This window comes from Eriocheir sinensis, chromosome 35, assembly GCF_024679095.1.
Source record: "Eriocheir sinensis breed Jianghai 21 chromosome 35, ASM2467909v1, whole genome shotgun sequence".
In the NCBI taxonomy this organism is placed as follows: Eukaryota; Metazoa; Arthropoda; class Malacostraca; order Decapoda; family Varunidae; genus Eriocheir; species Eriocheir sinensis.
Window position 1 is genome coordinate 16716631 of NC_066543.1, and position 24598 is coordinate 16741228.

Consider the following 24598-nt stretch of genomic DNA (forward strand, 5'->3'; position numbering starts at 1 on the left):
ACATCCTTAATCACTCTACAACAGACTTTTTTTCCCTTTTCCCTTAGCCTTAGGCCGCGGCCACACAGGGATCGAGAAAGCGAGCGAGAGCAAGGGCGGTAAGGCGAGTTTCTGCGGTCACACATCCCTCTTACCCAGCCCCGTCGGCGCACAGGAGGGATGAGGTGAAACGTTTTTATAAATAGTTCCGTGCTTCATTTTTTTGGCGTTTTATGAAAAATATGTATACACTATCGTGTTCAGGAGGCTTTTCTCTATAAGGTGGAATTGTTTATTTTAGTACTCATTTTATAGCCGCTGGAAATGGTAGCTATATGGAAAATGTGATATGAACATTACAAAGTGATTCTTTAACTTCAATTCGTCACTATTTATTTAGTTTGTTTTACTGGGTTTTCACAAACATATTCGAGTTTTGCAATCACTGCAGCGTTTAACTGTGTTAACCAAAATGTTCTATCTAGTGTGTGAGTTGAGTTACGGCAAATAATATTGAAGCAAGTCTGTGATGTCACTTCTGACCGCGCGATCTCGCGCAAGAAAAGTTAATCGTCAACTCTTCTGTCTTTCTCGCCTACCAGCTCGCTTTCTCGCCATTACCTGCTCGCTGCTATAGTGTGGCAACCTCCAATGCTTATAATTAAAGTTTCTCGCTCTCGCTCTCGCTCGCTTTCTCGCTCCCGGTGTGGCCGCGGTCTTAGTTATGTAATGCCCGTGGCGTCCGTAAGCTTTCTTGAAGGGCTCGGACCCGTATTCTCTGACGTTTTCAGTAATCACAACAAAAAATATAAAAAAAACACAAAGGGGACTAGTCAGGTTCTAATAAGTGTTTTTCATAGTTCTTGGTGCAGAGGTCTTGTCAAACTATTACTAGGTTCATAAAGGTACCCCTGAAAATACCCAAAACTACTACAAAAGCTTTATCAAAATGTGGGTGCGTATACTTCGAAATGTTTGAGGATATGGTCCTGGTGATCCGCTCCAGCCGGTGAGTGGCGCGGGAGAACTTGATTTTAAGTGACTACGTGATATACGAGTATGACGGTTCGTGCTGCCCCTCAGTGCTCCTCTTGACTGATATGTGAGAGTTGCTTTCCGTAAGGTGCCCCCCAGTGTTCCTCTTGACTGATATGTGAGAGTTGCTTTCCGTAAGGTGCCCCAAGTGCTCCTCGTGACGGATATGCGAGTTTTGCCTGGCCCATGCTGCCCACTTGAGCTCTTGACCAAAGTCACTAAAGTTAGGGGTGAGTGATGACCTGAGGAAAATGTGGGTGATTTTCCGCCACTTGGTGATTGTTGAACATATGCAGCTAGAGTGGCAGGGCTCGAAATCTGGCCTTCGGCATTACCACTTCCGCGGGCTGACTACTCGGCCGAAACCTCCTCAAACAAATTGCTGCTCACGTTCATATTTGCGCGACGTTAATGCGGAAAAAAGGGGAAAAAGACACCAAGACGGTTATACATGAGAACACATTAATAAAACAAGAAAGGGGCACGCACAAAAAAATGGACACAAAACACGGTAAGAATTCCTAAAAAGTTGCAGGACTGTTTTTTTCTTCTTTTTTTCTTTCACCCACCACCAGTTTTTCAATTCACTTTTATCCTTAAGTTTTAATACCATAATTCTAAGTTTTATTTTTAGTCAATTACTATGCTTTGTATGAGCGGTCTTCTACTTTACTCATTTTTATAACAATACTTCGGAATTTTTCTATTTAATCGGAAATTTTGATTGATATGCTTCTGTATTTTTATATTATTTTTGTTGAAAACGTTTTATATATTTAATAGTTTTTACAAAACTCGTTTCCATTATAATATGTTTTATTTCTTAAATCGCGACTTTTGATGGTTGTGAAATGACAGAATATGATTTCTATCTTCAATTAAACATGCATTATGAAGATGGCAGCCCTTTCATACTATACTGGTGAATATTTATAGAAGACACCAGATAAAATAATATTAGTTGAAAGAAAAAACACTTCTTAATTATTCTGAACGTCCGTCAAACCATCCATCAATCGGTTACTAAACTCCCTTCCTTCCCAGCCCATTCGTTTACTTTGATCTAGTTATAGGTAATGAGCTACCGTTGATACGTTAATCCTGACGTCTATCAATCTCGGGGAACAATTATCCCCCTCAACTCTATTTATCTGGCCATCGATCCGCCCGTGCATCGATCCCTCGCCTCGGTGCTCCACAAGAAAGACTGACCCGAAGTGGACGTGAAAAACCGGTCGAGGGAGGAAGCGGCCTCGAAAAGACTCATTTCAAGGGGCGACAAAAAAATGGTGACGGTGATGATGTTGTTGTTGTTGGTGGTGGTGGTGGTGGTGAGTGGAAATGGTGAAGAGGTAAGCATTGAAGGCAGTGTTGATATAATGGTGGTGATGGAGTCTTTGGCGGTGTTGTTACTCGCGGTGTTGAGGATAAAACTTATGTGTTGTTGTTTTGCGGGTGGTGGTGGAGATGATGGTGATGATGATGATCGTGGCGATGGAAACGGCAGTCTGGCAATGGTGGTGGTAGTGGTGATGGTAGTTAGAGTAGCGCTGCAGCGGTAGTGGAGATGGTGGTGGTGGTTGTGGTGGTGGTAGCGGTTATTGTGGTATCCCTCCCAAGAGAAAAAAAAAGTTAACTGTGGGTTGAATGATGAGGAAATTGTGAGGTATACAACCTATTACACAGAGGCGCTCAGGTGTGGCGGCCAGACGCTGGAAGAGGGGCGGGGGCAGGTGAGGGGTGCTAAGCGAGGTGGCGAGGATGAGGGTGGCCGGAGGTGTTTGACTGAGGATGAGGTTGGGGAAGGGGGATAACTGACAGGTGGAGGCAACTGAGAGGGGGGGGGGGGTGATTAACAGGAAGCGGAGGAGGAGGGGGATGAGGATGGCTAACAGGTGAACGGGGCAGGTGAGGGGGAAGACCATCAGGAGGAGGCAGGTGGGGGGGGGGGATGGAATAACCGAAAGGCCCCCATTTCTTCTTCTTCTTATAGTTTATTGACAAAATCTTTTCAAACTTGGGATAAATAAAGCAATAAAAAATGAAATACTAAAACAATAAAAAATAATATAATAAACCCTCAGCCAAAATTTAATCCAGATAAGAACATTAGCCGGTATTTAGATGGGGGTGGAAGAGGAGAGTGAGCAGATTAAGGAGGGAAGCAGAGGACGGTGATAGGAAGTGGTGGAGAGAAGGACAATGTGGGAATGGGGAGATACGTGGAAGGTGTCTGATTGGGGATGATGAAACGAGGGATGGTTACAATTACTACTACTACTACTACTACTACTACCACTACTACTACTACTATACTAAGATTAACACTACAAAATGAAGAACTCCTTTAAAATGACGATCTATTCATTCCTCTAAGAACAAAAACTATCCTTCACTAACACCTCTTCGTCCCCTAAGCATCTAGAGAGGGACGTCGTAGGTGTGAAGCAGGTGGCAGAGAACAGGTGACGGTGGGGAAGGGGGCAGGTGTGATTAGGAACGTCAGGTGAAACACGGGAGGTAGTTGCGAGGGGGGGGGGGTGCAGGTAAGATGTAAAGGAGGAGGTGTGGGAAGCGGCAGTAGTAGCGGGCAACCCTCTATTACGCGTCCTATTGCCTCATAAATTAGTGCTTAAGATGACTTTTTGTCGGGTACTTTTCGGTGTTGCTGTGTTTTCGCCTTCTCTTTTTTTTTGTGAGTCCGCCTTTCTCTCCTCTCCTCTCTTCTTCTCTTCTTTCGTTCCGTGTCTTTTTCTCCCCACTTTCTCTCCTTTCGTTCTGCGTGTTTTTCTCCTTTCTTTCACCTCCTTTTTCTTCCCTTCTTTCATTATGTGTGCCTTTCTCTCCTCCCATTCTCTCTTTTTATATGTGTGTGCGTGTGTGGATTTATCTCCTCTCCTCCCCTTCTTCTCTCCTTTCATTCTTCATTACACGATCTAATCATCCTTACGTGTTGCGCAGAGGGTCGGAAACTTTATGACGGCTGCCGCTAAATGACTCAATTCCAGGAAGGTGATTGTGATTCTCTTTTGTTTTCTACAATGGGACGTTTTCCGGTCCTTAACTTTGGATTTGGATTGTATATATATCATGTTCCTCTACTTGGTATTTACGCTGTCTACCTCTGTGTATTTATTTATCTACTCCATCATTTATTTGTCTCTACTGTGATTTATTTGATTGTTTACTATAAGTTATGTTTCATCCAGCAGACGGTCATCGTTTTACTTTCCATGATATATTATTTTTTTGGTTCTCTTCACATTAAACTTCATATTTTTCTTCCTGCTCAATGCTCAATGCTCCTCCTCACACAAATTCATCATACTGGTTTTCTTCCTCCGTCCATCATTTGGTCATCTCACTTTCCATATATTCTCTGCTTCATCATCGTCTTTTTCCTGTTTAATGCTCCCCCTCACACATCTTCATCACATCAGTTCCCCTCCTCCATCCCTCAAGCCCTTCATCCCCCTCCAGCGCATCCTTCCTTCCTCCCTCCCTCCCTCCTTTCTCCACTCAAGCGTAGTGCCTACAAGTAAATTAATGTCATCGCCGTAAATATATGATACGAGGTTAATCTTGCCCCGCTGACCCACCGTTCATTAGCGATACAGGTGACTCCACACACCTGATGCTCCGGGAAAAAAAGTCTTACGTAACACCGGCGATCCCCGCGTTAACAGACCAGAACAAGTGTGAAAAGAGGTAATGAAGACCGGCGTGAGTTTGGGAGTTTCAGAGATTTGTATAATTCTTTCCATCTGCAGGAAGTCGCTAAAGAACATAACTGTGAAGGAAAGAAGGGAAGAAGAAAAAGATGTCTTATTTTAGTCCCCGCGACAAGTATCGTATTAGCTCATAAAAGTCTTTGCCGTAAACTATAAAGGAATGAACGTGGGTAGATAAAGTCTGACTAAAACGCACTAATGGGGGAAAAAAAATCTGATTTATCGAGGAGCTCACGAGACGAACATGGCCACCTCTTATTTATTGCGTTGGAAGAAAGGGAACTCGCTAATCGCCTGATCATTATTCATGGAGCATAAAAAGATAAGTCCGTCACGGGTCACCACTCTCCCTCCCTCTCTCCCGGCAGTCCTCCGTCACCAACCAGACATGTCCTGCCCTGCCTATACCCTGCCTGGCCATACCCCGTCCAGACCTATTCCTAAGACATATGCTCCCTTTGCCAGCCCTATCCTGCTCTGCCCGCCATAACCCGCCCTGCCGTAATCCCGCAGACATGCCCTCCTTTACCTGCACTATCCTGCCATACCCCGCCTTGCTCTATTCCTACAACCAAGTCCAAGACCTCCCGTTCCCAGTCCTGCCCTGCTTTGCTCTATTCTGCCAATTTTGTTCCCCCTTTTTCTCATTACTCTGCTTATTTTTCATATCCTTGTCCGCTCATTGAGGGGACTTTGTTTTGGGTCTATATGAATTTTCCCCCTTGAGGTCCTTGCAAAATCTCAATAATAATAATAATAATAATAATAATAATAATAATAATAATAATAATAATAATAATAATAGTAATAAAATTATAAACAACAACAAATGCAACAATAATAATACCTTCTACCTCTACCTCACTTTTCTCCATGCCCTATTTGGTCATATCTTGTTAGGTCACATTTAACCCGCCCTTACATAATCTTGGCTACTCAAAGACCTGACACTATAAAACCAAGCTACACAACCCTTCACTTACCATTTTACTTTTACCTTCGTCCCGACCACATTTTCCCTAGTTATAAAACCCAGCCCTGTCTAAGGGGATTCTATACGCCCCCTATAGTATACTGTCTCATCTGGCACTCTCTGAGGTTAGCCAGAGAGAAGAGATGCAGCTTCCTCGGTATGGAAAGCGATCAAACTCTCCTCTATTTACTTCCTCGGTCTCTCTCACTCAACTCTTTCCTTTCCCCTCTCCCTCCTCCGTCTCTCACTCATTCTTCTCCTTCCCTTCGCTTTTCCTCCTCCTCCTCCTCCTCCGTTTACGTCACCCTTCCCCTCACCGCCTTTTTTTTTTTTTTACTCACTCATGAAGCACAAATAAACGACGATAATAGGAGCCCAATTAAGTCCCATTTCTCCGACGTTATTAACTGTTTTGCCTCCTCCTCCTCCTCCTCCTCCTCCTCCACATTACCTGCATCGCCTCACCTGCCTCGCGCGAGCACAGGTAATAATAATGATAGTGATAACCAGGTAATTGCCGGTGTAATATTCTGACCCCGGCGCAAGGGTGACGGGAGGCTGCATAAAAATGATGTACATGCGTGTGTGTGTTTTGCATCCGCACTCGTTTCATCTCGCGAATATGCAACGAGGAAAAAAACAACACAAAAAACTAGACAAGGGAGGCAAATGAAAGGCTTGCGATGGCTGTGAAAATTCAGACTCTTCCCCCCCCACCCCCACCCCATCCCCCCCTCTCTCCCTCTTTCTTCTTTTTCTTTTCCTTCCTCTTCATTCGTTTCTCTTCCGTTCTGCCTTCGTCTCTTTTTTTCTCTTTTCACACGCTGCCTCTCTCTCTCTCTCTCTCTCTCTCTCTCTCTCTCTCTCTCTCTCTCTCCTCTTCCTCCTCCTTTTTCTCCATCTTGGCATTCGTTCCTCTTCCGTCCCTTCTTCATTATCTTCCTTCTTCTATTCTTTCGTCTACTTCATGTCATTTCTTTCCCTGTTCGTCTCTTTATCGACAATACTCTGTGGACGTTCGAACCTTTTTATCTCTTCCTCTCCTCCTCTTTTTCGTTTCCCTTTTGGCATTTCCTTCCTCTACCGCTCCTCCTCGACCGGCGTGATGATGGTGATGACGATGATGGGGTGACTGTTGCGCCTTGACAAAAGCTGAGGAATAACAAGAAGAAGAGGAAGGGAGGAAAAACATACGAAAAGAGCAAGGTATTAGAGATAAGATTAAGTAGAAGAAAAGGAGATATTTGGACTGAGGAGAAGGAGGAGGAGAATGAGAAGATAAGTATAGAGTAAGATCAAAGCATTAGTGATGATGGTGAAACCTGAGAGAAAAGGGAGGTTTTAGAGAGTCGAGATGAAGTGGAAAAGCAGGAAAAATAGAAATAACACACGCGATGAGGAGAAATGTAAGAGAATATATAGATAAAGATAAATATAGATAAAGAATGTATTGGTGAGAGGAAGAGGAAGAGGAGGAGGAGGAAAAGAAAATTTTAAGGATAAAGTAGGAGGAGGAATATTGGGAGGAAGGGTACTATGTGTAAAACCAGAGGAGGAGGATTTGGAGGAGGAGGAGGAGGAGGCAGAAGAAGAGGGAGAGGAAAAGAAGGAAAAATAGAATGTAGAGCTTTTTTTTCGTGTAGGAGAAAGTGGTTTATCTCTTTTAAGGCCTTGTTGGGGTTGATGGGTGAGATTATGGTAGTAAAAGGGTGATTATGAGTGACCATTTAATTCTCTCTCTCTCTTTCTTTCTCTCTCTCTCTCTCTCTCTCTCTCTCTCTCTCTCTCTCTCTCTCTCTCTCTCTCTCTCTCTCACACACACACATATACTAATAAAAATTTAAAGGTCTCTCTCTCTCTCTCTCTCTCTCTCTCTCTCTCTCTCTCTCTCTCTCTCTCTCTCTCTCACACACACACACACATATTTATTTTTTTTAATCTCTCTCTCTCTCTCTCTCTCTCTCTCTCTCTCTCTCGGAAAATCTCTTTAACAACTCTTCTATCAATACAAAAAAAGAGAAGCACACAATTCGAGGGTTGGTTTCTCTTTCGTGGACTCCAATGATTGACTGACACCATTACAACACCGCATGATCTCTCCCTCGCCCTTTCTCCTCCTCCTTTTCCTCCTCTATTTTCTTGAACATCTCTCCGTCCAGTAACACCCCTCTTTCCGTACGTTTACTCTCCCTTCTCTCCTGTTTGGTCTGGCTCTCCTTCTCTTCCTGGTTCGGTTTAATATCCTTTTGTACTTTTCTTCCACTCCCATCCTTCCGTCCATGAACCTACTTTGCCTCCTGTCTCCTAAATTGAAATCCTCTCTCATTTTCTTGCATCCGTATTCTCGTTTCCAACCCTTCCTAAAAGTTTATTTCAATCCTTCACTCCTCTCAAGAACATCCTACATCCTACGCACAACTCCATCGCCTCTCACAACCCGAAAAGTGAATGATTTATTATAATTATCGTGTGCTATATTCTACTCTTCCTTTGATTAACACTGTACAACGAAAACAACAAGAGAAGCAGCTACAAAAACAAAAGAAAAAATGGGACGCGAATTTTTTGGATGGTTATGTAGTTTCCTTTTAGGTACGGTACACACACACACACACACACACACACACACACACACACACACACACACACACACACTGACATGACAGACAAGCGTGGGGAAGGCGAGTGACAACCCAACATCAATATTAAGTTGGATGTTAGGTCTCGATATTTTGTCTGCACGCGGATAACACAAGGGTCCGTTTACTTCTTCCTCCTCCTCTTCTTCTTCTTCTTCTTCTTCTTCTTCTTCTTCTTCTTCTTCTTCTTCTTCTTCTTCTTCTTCCTCCTCTTGTTTTACCTGTTATTCTTGTTTTCATATGCATTCTTTGTCTTCCTGTAAATCTTGTTTTCTTGACCTTTCTTCGTTTTTCTTCTCATTCTTTTCTACCTTCTCTCTTACGAATATTTTGCAACCATTACCTCGTCGTCGTCGTCGTCGTCGTCGTCGTCTTCCTCCTCCTCCTATCGTCAAGGGAACATGATCCTTCAGTCCCGTGTCTCTGTCACCACTGTCTCTCCTCCCTGACCATACATACACACACACACACACACACACACACGATGTAAAATAGCCATGCTGTGTGTGTGTGTGTGTGTGTGTGTGTGTGTGTGTGTGTGTGTGTGTGTGTGTGTGTGTGTGTGTGTGTGTGTGTTCGGCGGCGTGAGTGTGTCCGCGCGCGTACATACTTTAAGAGTGAGCTGCGAACACGCCATCATTTGTAGCGACAACAAAAGTGAAGCCGAAGTCGTTCATCTTTGGTATGCAGGGCGGCGGAGGAGAGGAGAGAGAGGTGTGGCGGCCGCGGTGATGGTCGCGGTGATGGCAGGTCTCGTCGGCACTGACAGACGACCCGCGGCCTCACAGTGACAGCTAAAGTGAAGCGGGATGGACGAGGGCGACCAGAACAGAGCAGGGCCGGAGGGGATGGATGGATAGATGGATGGATGGACGGACAAGGGACGGAGGTAGATGGCGGGTTGAGGGGGCAATGGTGAATATATGGACGTGTGTGACGGAAATATATAGTAGTAGGTGTAGGCGGAGCAGGTGAACACACAGGCAGCGCAGAAATCGGTCGGTACCTATCACCTTTGTAAGAATGACATACAAGAAAGGAAATGTAATATAGGAAGGAAAAAAATACTGAAAGAAAGAAGAGAAATAAACTAAAACTATGAGAACACACCAACAAACAAACACTCAAGGAAAAGTGAAGGGAACAGGTTAATAAAAAGTAGTGAGACTTGATTAGGTCGAGATAAAGTGATATGAGGTGAGAGAAGGGAAATGCGTGACCAGATTGAAGATAGATGGTCATTTTTTTTTTGGCCTCGAGATGTTTCCTTTACTGTAAAAAAATAAAAAAAAGATATATATCTAAACTTACATAAAATGCGTCACTATAGCAATTTGCTTTACTATATTTTTACTATATTTCTGCTTGTCCCTTTTCTCTGGTCACGGTCGCCGGAGAGGCACAGAAGCGTGGCCCCGTAATTGACACAGGCGCCAAACGGGAGAGAAAAAAATAGTCATTAATTCACTGATGGCTACATATTTTTGTCTGTGTATATTTGTGTTGGCCATTTTGTGTGTGTTTGTCTGTCTGTCTGTCTGTCTGTCTGCCTCTCTCCAGTATGCATATGCTTCCACGCAAAAAAAGAGAGAGAGAGAGAGAGAGAGAGAGAGAGAGAGAGAGAGAGAGAGAGAGAGAGAGAGAGAGAGAGAGAGAGAGAGAGAGAGAGAGAGAGAGAGAGAGAGAGAGAGAGAGAGAGAGAGAGAGAGAGAGAGAATTACTGTGTCTGTCGTGCAAATTCATCGGCAACACTCCCGGTGATGCGGCGGCGGTGGCGGCTTATTAAGAAGATGGATGGCGCCTGCAAGCTTTTGTTGTTGTTGTTGGTGGTGGTGGTGATGGTGTGGTGGTGGTGGTGGTGATCGTGGTGGCGGCGTTGGTGATGGTGGTTACTATGGTGAATACGTTCTTGTTGATTTTGGTGGTGATGGTTGTGGTTGTGGAGGTGATTGAGGTGGCAGTGGTGGAGGAGACTGTGGTGGTAGAGATGGTGGTCTTGTTTGTGGTTAAAATTGTGGTGGTGATGATGATGATGGTGGTGACGATAATGATATGATGATGATGGTGGTGGTGGTGGTGGTGTCAACATTTTTGCTCTTCACTTGGTCTTTGCTTACGATCGCCAAGGCACGTCATAATCCGGCCCAGCACTTAGCCATTCATCTCGTGAGCCTTCATCTGTTTATTTTTTCCACATCCGTTGTTTAGGTTATCTATGGAACGCGTTACTAAAACCTAAGTACATTATGCCATAGTTTTCATCCCTATCTACCGCCTCAATTACTTATTATAAAAGAACAGAAGATCAGTGAAGAATGACCTATATCTTTCGTAAATTAATGCTGCGAATAATTAGCTAAACCCTACCTCTGGTGATCCCGAATACCTCAACGTTTGTATATAGCTGGTGTCATTAACTGAGCAATATTTATAAGTGGAAAACTTGTCCACCTTTCTGAAAATTGGGTTATATCAAGTAGCATCTATAAATTCGGCACAAAACCAGAATTCACCGTCTTACAATAACTCACTGTCTTCCTAAGCATATTACCTAAAGGGCCTAAGGAGGAGGAGGAGGAGGAGGAGGAAACAGTAGCAAAAGGAGGAAATAGAGACAAGACAAAGATAAACACATAGAAACAAGAGAAGGGGAAGAAAGAAAGCATCGAGGTGGTAGCTTGAAAACACTCACACCTGATCCCTGCCTCCCAGCGCCACGCAGCGGGGTCGAGACAGGTGTACATAACATTATACCTGCCCCGTGTGTGCAAAGGTTAAATAGCTTGAAGTAATTTCGCTTGATGGACGCGGCGATGTCCTGGAGAGGGGGGAGGGAGGAGGCTGGGGAGCGAGAGGAAGGGAGTGACAGGGGCAGGGAGGGGAGGGAGGAGGAGGAGGAGGAGGAAGAAGAGGCGAACGGGATGTGAAGGTGAAGAGAGGAGCAGGGCTGGAAGGATCAAAAGGAGCGAAAAGAGCATAGAAGGGCTGGAGGGAGAACACGGAAACACAGAATAGAAGTCAGCAAAGACCCTGCTGACTTTAACGAGGCTGCTTGCTCAGTGATTTAATCAGTTCATCAAGTACTTCCGTGACCGGTGAAACTGATTAAAGCACTTCATGTACTTAGCGCGCAGGATCATCCAGTTGACTCCTGATGCAACAGAGTAACGGGCAATGTGATTTTAGAGATGATAATTTTCATACAGACGGAAGGTTGTTCCAGTGTCTGATGAACCTGTTCGAAACGAAAAATCCTACCGATGGATTAATGAGGATTACGAGAAAGAAAGTGGAAGCAGCTTCCTCCCTCGAGGCAGCACTCCATCACAACCATGAAGGTAGAATACCTCCATGATCGCAGCAGCTCAGCACGGCGGGTCATGCTGGGAAGGGTAAGGATGCTGCCGCTCTCCCTGACGCTTCGGCCTGTAACTCAAAGTGCGTTGAAATAATGATGTCCGTGAAAATATGATCTTTGAATGATGGAGTGTGCAAGAAACTAACATGTGAAGACAAAAACAAAACAAAAAATTAGTAGTAAAAGAAGGAGGCGGTGGTGCTTGAGGTGATATCTATTGGAGACGAAGAGGTTTGGTCGGAGAGTACGAACACCTGGTCGGGCAAGGACTCCAAGAGACCTGCCAGACCTTGCTTCCTGTCTGGACGTGGCGGCGGTGGAGGAAGGGCAGAGCAAGAAATCACGTCGCGAAGCCAAAGAAAAATGTTATTGGACGAGAGAGAGAGAGAGAGAGAGAGAGAGAGAGAGAGAGAGAGAGAGAATGAGGTGAGAGAGGAGGGGATAAGAAGCAAAGTGAATAAAGATTGAACTAAGGATCACTTTGGAACTCATGAATGCACGAGTTAGCTTCGCGCGGCCGTCGGCGGTGATGGAGGAGGCGGCGTAATGAGCGGTGTGGCGGCGTATTAAGTGCCGGGTTGGCGGGAAGGTCCAGGGGGTGAGAGTGGGGCGGGGGTGAGGGTGAGGGGGCGAGGGTAGCCCGTCCCTGACAGGCGGGCAGGCGGTTAACAAGGTGATGGAGGGACACTTGAGGCAGACAATTACTTCCCATGTCTGAGGAGTGATGGAAATTACCAACTGCGGAAAATACAACCAAAAAATAAGAGCTTTGACAATTTGAATGAATTATAAAATAGGATGAAAACTTGAATGATATAATTCCCTGATTCAATGGAAGCTAACTAGGGAGTAAGAAAAAAATGAATACGTGTATTAACAATATACACACGGACATTAGGGAATAAATACACATTCACATACACACATAAATACAAAAACAAATATATATATATATATATATATATATATATATATATATATATATATATATATATATATATATACTACATAATTACGTACATATATGCAAAAATAGACGTAATTACATATTGACATACATTCATTTAAATATAAACTAAAACATTCATTCAAGCATACATACATACATACTCACGCATTCAAACGCTTACCAATTCCTCTTATCTTGAACACTTGTCAGACAGGAATTGGAATGTGTACACCCGATACCGAACACACGCAGAGGACGGCATGGCAATTCCAGCAGCTATATAGGGAACGTGACTCCCCTTCCACGCCTACAACACCCTCACAACACAACCGGAGCGGCACACACAACCTGCTCCTCACTCTCATCTCTTCACCTCATCGCAGAATACAAGAATAAAAACAAAATCAAGGTATTATTCTATAGTCTGTTTCATTTCATCTGTCCACCAACAAAGCGGGAATTTTGATAGATGTGGCACCTGCGATTTTCTAGTTCGTAAATACGTGAAAATCAACTGTTGTAAAGACATTCAAGCTTATTTTTCAATAGTATATTTGAATCTTTATACATGCAAAAAACAACTCAGTCGTGTGCATCGCTAATCTAACATACAAGCACACGAAAAGACAAACTCGTATCAAATAACTTTGTCACATCATGCTCGAACGGTTTTTGTTTTTTTCAAATTCATTGATTGATAACTCACTTCATGTGTATTTAAAGACATCTGGCTCTGAAAGTGCAAATAAGGGTATCATAATAATCTACTGCATGCGAATAACGATTAATAATAGAAATAACATGAAATAGTAAATAATAACTGTTGAATGCGATGCTAGGCGATTTCAAGTATTAGGCTACCCACGTTATTTACATGCAACACAAAATTCTTTATGTATAAACACTTGAAGAGTCGTATGTCACTTTGTGTATCTGAATGAGATGAAATATGGGTATCTGATCGTTCGAGTATGAAGAGACTATACTGTTTGATATACAAGTTGTTCCATGGTGTGCTTCTATGGAATATTATCTGTGCAAATATTCATGTTTACGCTTCATAGAAGATGACTTGAGGGTTTATTGTTTAAAAAAAAAACATTCAAATATATCACTGAAAATCTAAAGTTGATCTTCACGCAATCACGAACTAACAATGCACAGGTGCCACATCTACGTTCGCGAGTGGACAGACGGAATGAAACGGACTATAGTAATTGCGTTCTTTTGTGTCTCATCTCCCACTCATCATTTCACATTAGAATTCGACACACAACAAAAAAAACTCTTGAGGCATTGTGGTAGTGAGATGATAACATACAACGTGGTGGTAGAAGTAGTAGTAGTAGTAGTAGTAGTAGTAGTAGTAGTAGTAGTAGTAGTAGTAGTAGTAGTAGTAGTAGTAGTAGTAGTAGTAGTGGAGTGGAGCAGTGTCAAATGATAATAAACATCGATAACAGCAACAAGACAGTATCGGCGATTTCCTGGAACGGTGTGTACAGGGGCCATTTAAGCCATTCACGAAGAGAGAGAGAGAGAGAGAGAGAGAGAGAGAGAGAGAGAGAGAATGTGGATGGGGGGACGACATCTAGATACGAGAAAACACGCAATACAAGAAATGAGCGAAATCCATAGCCCTATCGACGCCTTCTCTCTCTCTCTCTCTCTCTCTCTCTCTCTCTCTCTCTCTCATGACACGTAATCAAATTTTCCTAAGCATTTAGCTTCTTTAGTCGCGGTATTTGCAGTTTTTATTCGTCGTCTGCGGTTTGCACGTCGTCATTATCTTATCTCCTCATGAGGGATGTGTGCTCTCTCTCTCTCTCTCTCTCTCTCTCTCTCTCTCTCTCTCTCTCTCGTCCCAGCGTCACACTCGTTCAAGTCACGTCACAGCTGATAATGCCATTTCTTTTTTGCATCTTCGACATGTGTGACCGGGAGTACGTGTATGTGTGTGTGTGTGTGTGTGTGTGTGTGTGTGTGTGTGTGTGTGTGTGTGTGTGTGTGTGTGTGTGTTCGCTTATACAATTATATGAACGCTTATTCTGTCTTCTCCGGACGACTAGGTTGGATAATCTCTCCTCCTCCTTTTCTTCGTCCTCGTCGGGAACATTCTCTCTCTCTCTCTCTCTCTCTCTCTCTCTCTCTCTCTCTCTCTCTCAGACAAACAAACAGACACACACACACACACACACACACACACACACACACACACACACACGAGGGAGCCTTCCACTCCGCTCTCGCCGCCACTGTCGTCTCCTCTGCTCATCATAATCCAGGCTGGCCGCGCAAAGACTTTCAGCCAGGTGGTTCCAATTAGCGTCAGGTGTAAGGGTGCGAAGGATGATGCAGTCTCTCTCTCTCTCTCTCTCTCTCTCTCTCTCTCTCTCTCTCTCTCTCTCTCTCTCTCTCTGCGATACTAATTATCACTTAGCTATCTGGCAGCAAAGGTTCGAGTGTTTAAAACGACAAGGAACGTGTAATTAAGGACTAACTTTCCTGTAATTAAACTTCACTTGGCCCGCTGTTATCATTTTATATTGGTTCTGCTACTTAACAATTATTGGCTGCGGATAAAGAGTCGAATCTGTGATGGGTTTAGGAAACAGGGAGGGATGGAGGGAGGAAGATGAGAGTGGATGGATGGATGAGGAAATGCAGGGAGGGAGGGAGGAAGGAGAGGAAAGAGAGATGGAGGAAGGGAGAGAGGGGGGAGGAGGGGAAGGAGGGTTGGAGGAAACGAGGATAATGGGAGGACAAAGCTTAAATATATTAACTCATCTAACATGTTCACTTTATTATAAGACTTAATAAAATAGTCGGGGTTTTATTAATTTTTTTCTCTTTTTCATCCTGTCATATAATTTTGCTCAAGTTTTTCGTACAATTTTTATTTTTTTGCTGTAGCTGTTTTCGTATTTCTCTTTAAATTTTCTCTTCATAGATTTCTTCTTTTCTTCTTTCCCGAGACCACCTTGACTTTTGTGAGTAATTATTGCAGCCCCAACTCTCTCTCTCTCTCTCTCTCTCTCTCTCTCTCTCTCTCTCTCTCTCTCTCTCTCTCTCTCTCTCTCTCTCTCTCTCTCTCTCTCTCTCTCTCTCACACACACACACACACACACACACACACACACACACACACACACACACACACACACCATGCCGTTCTTTGTCTCATTCTTGCGATCAATATGAGAGCATCGCGTTTCTTAACACACATCGGAGTCATAATTTCAGTGTCGCGACAATTAATAGTTACCTAAGAATACAAATAAACATAATCTACCACTGAAGAGCGAGGCCAGCTTGCGTCTCTCAATCAGATCGGAAAAGAGAACGCCCCATCACAAGTAACAGTCAGACCCCAGCCACACCTCACACAGTAGCTAGATTACACACAAGCCACATAAACAGTAGCCAACCCTCAGAAGAGCCACAGTCCATTCAGTAGCCACATTACGAAGAGAGGCTCCCCCCCAACACACACACACACACACACACACACAGAGCAACAATAAATACTTCTTACCCCAAGCCAGAGACAGGTAACATAACATTCAGTAGCCAGCCAGGTCATACAATGGAGACATGCACACATGCTTTCATACAATAGCCAGGTCGCTGAAATGAGAGACGGACCACCACCATCACCACCGCCATCACCACACCATCACCACGACCGTCACTTCCTCCTCCACGATATATTTAAGGCCAAGACGCAGAGAGTCACACACACACGCACATACACACACACTCGTCGGTCCCTCTCTTTGACAAGCTTCCTACGACTGGTCATTACTGGAGAATTCTGGGTCTCTTTTTTGCTGTAATTACTGTGTTTGTTCCTGTCATTACGTCATTCTTTACACCTTTGCATTTGTGCGGCCCAAGAAGAGAAGAGGAGGTGGAGGTGAGGGAAAGGAGGTGGAAGGAGAGGAAAGAAAGGGGAGAGGGAGGGAGGTCCAGACGAGGAGCTTTGAGGAGGAGGCAAGAGGAGTGAGGTAAAACTGGAGAGGTACGAGAGGGAAGGAGGAAGAGAGAGGTAAGGGAAATGAAGAGGGAAGAGGAAAGACTGGAGAGATGCAAGCGAGGAAAAAGGGAGGGAAAGGTAAGGTAAGGGAAGAGGGAGGGAGGGATCAATGAAGATGTGTTGCTTTGGCGGAGAAGGGAATGAGAAGTGAAGGAAAAACGGTGAGGCGCAAGAGGGAGAGAGAGGGAAAGGTAAAGAATGAGAAGAGGAAGGGAAGGACCAAAGCGTATGAAGTGCAGAAAGGGAAGAAATGGGAAGGGAAGGAAAAACTGGAGACGTGGAAGAGAGAAGGAGAGGAAGGGAGAGGAGAAAGGTGAGGTGAAGAGTGATAGGTATGGAGGGGAAGTGAGTGATTGGATGGGAGGGACGAATAGAGGAAGAAAGGGAGAGATGGATGGGTGGGTGGGTGAGTGTGAGAGAAGACAGAGGAGGGTTGTAGAGGGTGGGGGTGGACGGATGGTTGGGTGGGTGGGGGGGGGGGTATGTGGAATTGAGAGATTGAGGGAGGGAGACGGTAGGGGAGGGGAGAGAAAAGGCAGGAAGGGTGAGTGATAGGGAGAAAATGGAAGGGTGAAGGAAGGGAGAGAAGGCTGGATGACGAGAAAATAAATCACCCTCTCCGAAAATAATAATCAGTGAAAATATATCACGCGGCAATTATATCAGTTATCGGGGTCCCCTTCACCTTCCCTTCGGTCCCGCCACCCTCAGCCCTTCCTGAAACAAGACGCCTCAACGCTTCAACATTTCCACACATCAACACCTCTCCCAGGGCATTGAGGACCCGAGGCAAGAAGGAAAGGTAATAGGATGGAGAAGGGAGCAGGAAGCGGGAGAAGGGATGGGAGACAAAAGGGGGTTGCACAAAGAGAACGGCAAAAGACAAAACCCTCATTTCAGTTTCAAGTCATTACAAACTTCATACTATGATTGTAGCGACATGTCAGTCAGCCATACTTAAAGGAAATTCGTGGTAGGACAGAAACAGCAAAGGATAATTTCTTCATTTTGATTGTGAGTCTTTAGAAACTTATACTTTAATTGAAACGTCTAGTCAGTCACAGTAAAAGGAAGCTCATGGCATTTTTTAAGGGACAACATATCAAAAGGGCCTTCTGCAACACACCTGCCCAACAAGAAACGTGATAAAATGCAAATCCCAAAGACGTAGTATGTTTATCTTCAGAGGGTGGTATGCGTTTACGATGAGTGGAAAGGTTACACACGACGGAGACTTCGACACAGACTTTTACCAGAGGAACCTAAATTATCTGTGAGCTGCGTTTTTGCGTGCATTGTGACCAAAGGGGAGGAGGAAGTGGGAGGAACTGTGTGTCTTTACTTCCAGTGTGACCAAGGAGGAGGAAGAGGGAGAGACAAGGGGGAAGGGACGGGTCATCGCGGTGGCAATACAAAACTCGGGAGCACACAGACTTACTTAGCGGAACGACTCATCTCCGGTGGGAAGGCGAGCTTTTTAAGTTTCATCTGCCTCGAATGAGTGTTTGCGGGCTCATCAGGGAGGCGAGGTGTGAATGATTGTTGTTTTTGTGCGACTGTGGCTCTCGGTGCGTGGCTCTTGCTGGTCTGTGTGAGTCTGTGTGGCTCGCTGCCTCAATACCACACACCCACACTCACACCTACGCATACACTCACTTATACACACACATATATATACATACACATTCATACATACACATATATACATACATACACACAATATTAAAAAAAAAACAAGCACATAGTAATATGTAATATGAATATGTAGTATTTTGCCAGAGACTATAATCATTGGTGCATAAAATTTGAGTCTTAACTGTTCTAATATTTTTCAAGGGTTATGCGTGAGATGGCTTCGGCCATCTGTTTAGCGACAAGTCAAAGTAGTCACGAGGAGAGTCACTACTGCGATTTAATAAGAAAAACAATATGAGGAAGGTAAAATAGCGGCAGGAAACGCAGCCAATCGGTGGGCCGGGCGGCGTGCGCAGGGCAACAATAAGTGTCTAAATGACTTAAGCACAGCCCACAGGAGGCTCGGGGCTGCCGGGTAATGGCTGGGTGGCGGCGCACGGGTGATGGATGCGCGTTCTCGACCCGCGACGCCCACTTCCTACTCCTTACCCGGCGATTGAGCGATCCAGCAGCGGCAGGGAAAAGAGGAGGAGGAGGAGTGAGGGTAAGGGGAGCACCTATTAGGATCCTGCTGCGTCCGGGGCGTTGGGTCCTCCGGTGGTGCCTCGGGACCGACAACTCAACTTGTTTTAGTAATACATATGAAAATAACTTGAGTCGCAAGTTGGGCCAAGCGTAGCCACCACGCCAAACAGGAAAGTTTGATTTTCCTTATACCGAATATTATCAATTCTAGGAAAGGTGAATGCGACTCAGGCTGCCTCGCCTGGGATGCTTCACTGCTACGGTTGCTGTATCTGCCGTGAGTCCTCAACCACCAAGTAAGACGCCGCAGCCACAGAGGCAGCACGGGATGGCATAGAGTGGTGCTTATGCAGAGAGGACTGTGCCTCTCAGGTTAGAAGAAGGAACTTCAAAGATGGGAGCTTTCTTTCCACCCTGCCACTCGGAGGCACGGCCGGCTGCTGCTTCCTCCAGGACTCATCATCTGGTCACGTTACACAAAACGAGACTCAAACGTCAACAATCGGAAGATGATCCCAAATCTTATCCTGGGTACAAGCTTAAATCATGGCCACCCCCATCCTCACTAATAACCCCGGCCGGCCATCATCGTCACGCCGGCTGCCACCTTACCGCCTCCGGTGCACCGCCTTCGAGGATGTCTTCATTCTAAGCAGCAGCACGCATAGCACGCTCCTGCCCCTCGCCGCAGAAATCTGGGTTTGAAGTAGGGTAGCGAGGTGTCCCGTGACTCTGGTTAACCCCAGGTGTCGACTGTCGGCGTGTAGCTGTCGGCAGGGCGGCGGATCCGCTGGGGCAGGTGGAGCGGGGCGGGGCGGGGCGCCACCTGGAGTCTAGGATCTGGGGTCGTGCAGGACTCGATACGGATCTGAGCACGTCTCGGAGAAGGTGACGGCGGCGTGGAATGACGGAGTTCAGGATCACGACGCGGTAATGGTTCTGCGAGTGAGGGAAACACACGCACGGATTATGCAAAGACACTAATACTAATAAGAAAACAACAACAACAACAAGAACAACAGCAACAATATTAATAGCAATGACAAAAGTAATTTACTGGAGAAAAATGTGCTGCGGTCGATATCATTTAAATTTTTACTTGGATGGGTACGTGTCAAACACACACACACACACACACACACACACACACACACACACACACACACACACACACACACACACACACACACACACACACACACACACACACACACACACACACAAACACACACGAACGCTATTATCATCTCACTACCACACCTTCAACATGGTACAGGTGTAAATACCGTAGCAAGTCACACCTGACCTTTACCTTTCCCATCACGCAAGAAACACCTGGTGAAGGACTTCTTAGTTCTTAGATATGATCAACCAAAAAATCACACACAAAAAAGGAGACAAAAAATAATGAAAAATAATCGGCAGCAATATACTCGTAATATATATATATATATATATATATATATATATATATATATATATATATATATATATATATATATATATATATATATATATATATATATATATATATATATATATAGAGAGAGAGAGAGAGAGAGAGAGAGAGAGAGAGAGAGAGAGAAAGGAACTAAGCCATCAGATTCAGCAGAGTTGGGGTCGAGTAATGAATGGATGCGCCTTGATTGGAACAGAAAGGATAATGCCAATAGGGGGAGCAGGGAAGCAATAGACTGAAGAGGAGGAGGCGGAGGAGGAGGAGAAACATGGAAACATGGAAATGCAAGCAACAGAAAGCCTACTGGCTTATTACGAGGTTGCCCGCTTTGGTGAATTAATCTGCTCGACAGCAACTTGGTTTGTGGGGAGCAGATGAAAGCACCTCGGTATTCAGTTTACTCCTGACGCAACGAAATGACGATAATTCGATATTTGAAGGAGGTGATGGTATTCGCATTTACTACTTCTGAGGGAAGATTGTTCCAGTGGCGGATGGCTCGGTTTGAAAAGAAACTCCTTCCAATGTCTGTGTTACATCAACTCGACTGAATGGGTAAACCGTTATTTCTAGTTCTTGAGTTGGTTTGCAGCTCAAAGAATTTGGAGTAATCGACGTTATTGAGCTTTTTCAGGTACTTGAAGATTTGAATCATATCCTCTCGTAGGTGTATTTTCTCCGATGTAAAGAGACTGAGTCGCTTGAGTCGTTCCTCGTACGGTTGAGCTCTTAAGGTTGGAATCATTTTCGTGGCGCGTCGTTGATTCCTCTCCAGTAAATCAATGTCCTTTCTGTAATTAGCAGACCAGAACTGTACTGCATACTCGAGGTGCGGTCTTGCCATGGAACTATATAAGGATAGCATCACGGCTGGCGTTTTACACTCGATGTTCATCGCTATGAACCCGAGCATAGTTACTGGATGTTAGAGGGTAGGAGGAAGGGGTTATTGGGGGGGGGGAGGGTGGGGGGGGGGCAAGTTTGGGGATGGAAGGGAATGGGTGATTGGGAGGAGGAGGAGGAGAAGGAGGAGGAGGAGGAGGAGGAGGAGGAAAAGGGGGCAAGACAAGATCACAAAAGGGAGGGAAAAGGGCGAGGGTGAGGGACGTGAAGGAGAGGCATGAACGTGGAGGATTGTAGGGGATGGAAGGCAGCGGGAGGGTGGGAGAGGAAAGGGCGAGTGGGCGGGAGGGAGGAAGGGGTGACTGTAGGTGTGGCAGGGTGGAAGGGACGATTATGTGTGGGAGGAAAGGGGTTATTGGGGTGTGGGAGGGTGGGAGGGGGTAAGTGAGGGGATGGAGGGGAGTTATTGGGTGTTGGAGGGTGGGAGGAAGGGGTTATTGGGGTGTGGGAGGGTGGGAGGGGGCAAGTATGGGGATGGGAGGGAGGGGGTGACTGGGTGTGGGAAGGTGGGAGAGGGGCGGTGACTGTATGTATGAGGGAGGGGAGGGGAGGGAGGGAGGATGGGTGGGTGTGGGCAGGTAAGGGGCCAGCGTACGGCATTACCTGGGCTAATAACAGGGGTGGTGACGGCAGGTGCACCCGGGTAACCAGAGAAGGTGGTATTATGCGTCACACCGTCACACGCCCGCGCCACCGCCACCCTCACCCACGACAACCACCGGGAAGGGCCACAAAAAGAGGGAAAGGAATAAAGACCTTGCAAACAATCTAGACAACATACAAAAAGCACACGAAGATGAAAAGATAAACTGAATGGATAATAAAAACAAATACAAAGATAGTGCAAGAAATCATAATGCATCAATAAGCAAATCAATACAAATAAATAAATAAGTAGAAAAACATTTACGAAGGGGCTCGCTCTCGCCCTCTCGTGTGAACAGGTAAACTCTATACCGTAACCTTGTCCGAAGAGATTGTTTTGGAGGAGAAAGTTTATTAAGGTGAGGATACGTGACACGGAGAGGCCAGGTAAGTGTGTGTGTGTGTGTGTGTGTGTGTGTGTGTGTGTGTGTGTGTGTGTGTGTGTGTGTGTGTGTGTGTGTGTGTGTGTGTTTCGGCTTCTGTAAAGGGAAGAGGAAGAGGAGGAGGATAAAAAATAAGAGGATAATGATAAGATGACGATGAGGAGGAAGAGGTGGAGGAGCGGCAGCAGGAGGAGGCATCATCATCATCATTAGCAGCAGCAGCACAAAAGCACCACAGGCACAACAGGCCGCTGCCTCATTAGTGGGGTCACAGGTGCGAGTTTTTACCTGGCGTAGCAAAGGCCCCGCGGCGGCTCGGCGGCCCCCAAGCAGCGCCCACTCCCCCGGAACACATGCATCCCCGAAGGTGGCCCCGCCCAGGCCTCGCCAGCACTGGCCCCTCCTCGGCCCTTTGTACTCAAGAGAAGAACACTGGTTTGTGCTTCAGTTGGAACATTTTGTGTTTAAGTAAGGATTTTTATTTTATTTTTATATGATGTGTGTGTGCTCGAACTGCAAACACTATTGGGGAGCTTTTGATGAAAATACTATTTTTTTGCTGACGACACACTGTCTTTTGTGCTAAAGTGGGAACATTTGTTTGTGCTTAGTATGGGATAGAAACAATATCTAAGATGGGAAAACTACGTCTCGGGTTAAGATGTGAACGTATTTATATGCTGAGGATTGACGCAGTACTTGTTTATGATGGGGAAACTTTTTGTGCTCATGGTGCACAGACTCCCTCGAATCAGTACAGAAACGAATGGACAAAATTATGCAGTGAATAAAAACTTGCCGTCCAGAGAAGGACTAAAAAGCTTAATTTACATGCGCATATATATATATATATATATATATATATATATATATATATATATATATATATATATATATATATATATATATATATATATATATATATATATATATATATATATATATATATATATATATATATATATATATATATTTTGTGAAGTAATGAAACTGAAAACTATAAAAGGGTTAGGGGGATCAGGACTAAGACGACTGAAAAAAAATGCGATTTGTAAATACACTTAATAACTCATTCTACCTTCGTGTTAGTGGTTTTCAGTAAAGATTCTCGATTCATAACCTCCTTCTACTCAAAACATACACAATCCAGCCACATTTTTATCAATGCTCTCGCAGATAAACGGTGAAAATCAAGTATCATAATTATGTACACTCACTTGTCCCAGCTCTCTGACCCATATCATTCATTCAAGTTCAATCACTGAGTGAGTAGCGCAAAGACACACTCGGTGCGGGGCAATGCGTAGCCGCGTCATGCGGTGGGTGGGCCGAGGCTGAGTTGCAGTTTCCCTCAGTGCCCGAAGGAAGGTTGTGACAGGGAGTAGTACAGCGGCAGGTTACGCGACGTCACACCGCAGAACAAGATAACCTGAGACAGCACTTATTAAGACACTGCCAATCAACGGCTTAACGTGGAAAGAGATAAAATAAGAAAATTTACGATGTAACCTTGATAAAGACTTCCACGACAGTCTTTTTTCCAGTGCAGAAGATGGCCATTTCCTAGACAGACCCAAACTAAATGGATTCCAGTCCCAATAACATCAAGTAACAGACACAGAGAGAACACAGTACAGCTCCAAGAGGCAGCACATGGCAGACCCCAAAGAGCTTAACACAGCCCCTATAGATAGGATACTGCAGCCCCCAACAAAAGCTTGTAAGAGCCCCATAGACAAAACAAGACAGACTCAAACAAGACCCAATACAGCCTCCATAGACAACATATATCAGACCCCAACGTGAGATTATTACAGACCCCAACGATAGTTCATTGCAGCCCCCTAGACCCAAGCGGCAGTACGTTCTAGCCCATTACAACCCTTCCCCCCGACAGACCTGTATCCTCCCAGCGGCAGCCCCTACTCAGCACCTCAGCCCATAGGCACAATACGGCCAACCGGCGGTGCGGGGACGGAAGTCACGTGCAGGACCTGATTGGCCTGTATGGGAGGGAGGGGGGGGAGGAGGAGGTTATGAGAGAGAGAGAGAGAGAGAGAGAGAGAGAGAGAGAGAGAGAGAGAGAGAGAGAGAGAGAGAGAGAGAACCAACAAATCCTGCCTACCGGAGGGTCGGAGTGGTGGTGATAGTGATGGTGGGGAGAGGGCGGTGGCAGGGGCGGTGACGGGGGTGGCAGTGGTGGTGATAGTGGTGGTGGGGGCGTGGACGGCGGGGGCGGGGACGGCGGTGGTTGGGGTGGTGGCGGCGAGGGACGGTCATACCAGCCGCAGAGAGAGAAAGGGGGTCGGGTGTCCGGGCTCGCCGTCCGCGTGGTTAACCCCTACAAGTCA

The 24598-nt window shown here is 45.3% G+C and overlaps 1 protein-coding gene across 1 annotated transcript in view; it reads left to right on the forward strand.

Moving 5' to 3' along the window:
* The first annotated feature begins 950 nt into the window (after positions 1-950).
* LOC127007565 (uncharacterized) overlaps positions 951-24598 on the forward strand; it is a 48433-nt gene continuing 24785 nt past the window's right edge. The window contains exons 1-2 of the mRNA XM_050878736.1: positions 951-988; positions 2711-2747. Coding sequence (XP_050734693.1) covers positions 951-988; positions 2711-2747 — 75 coding nt within the window. The remainder of the gene's footprint in view (positions 989-2710; positions 2748-24598) is intronic.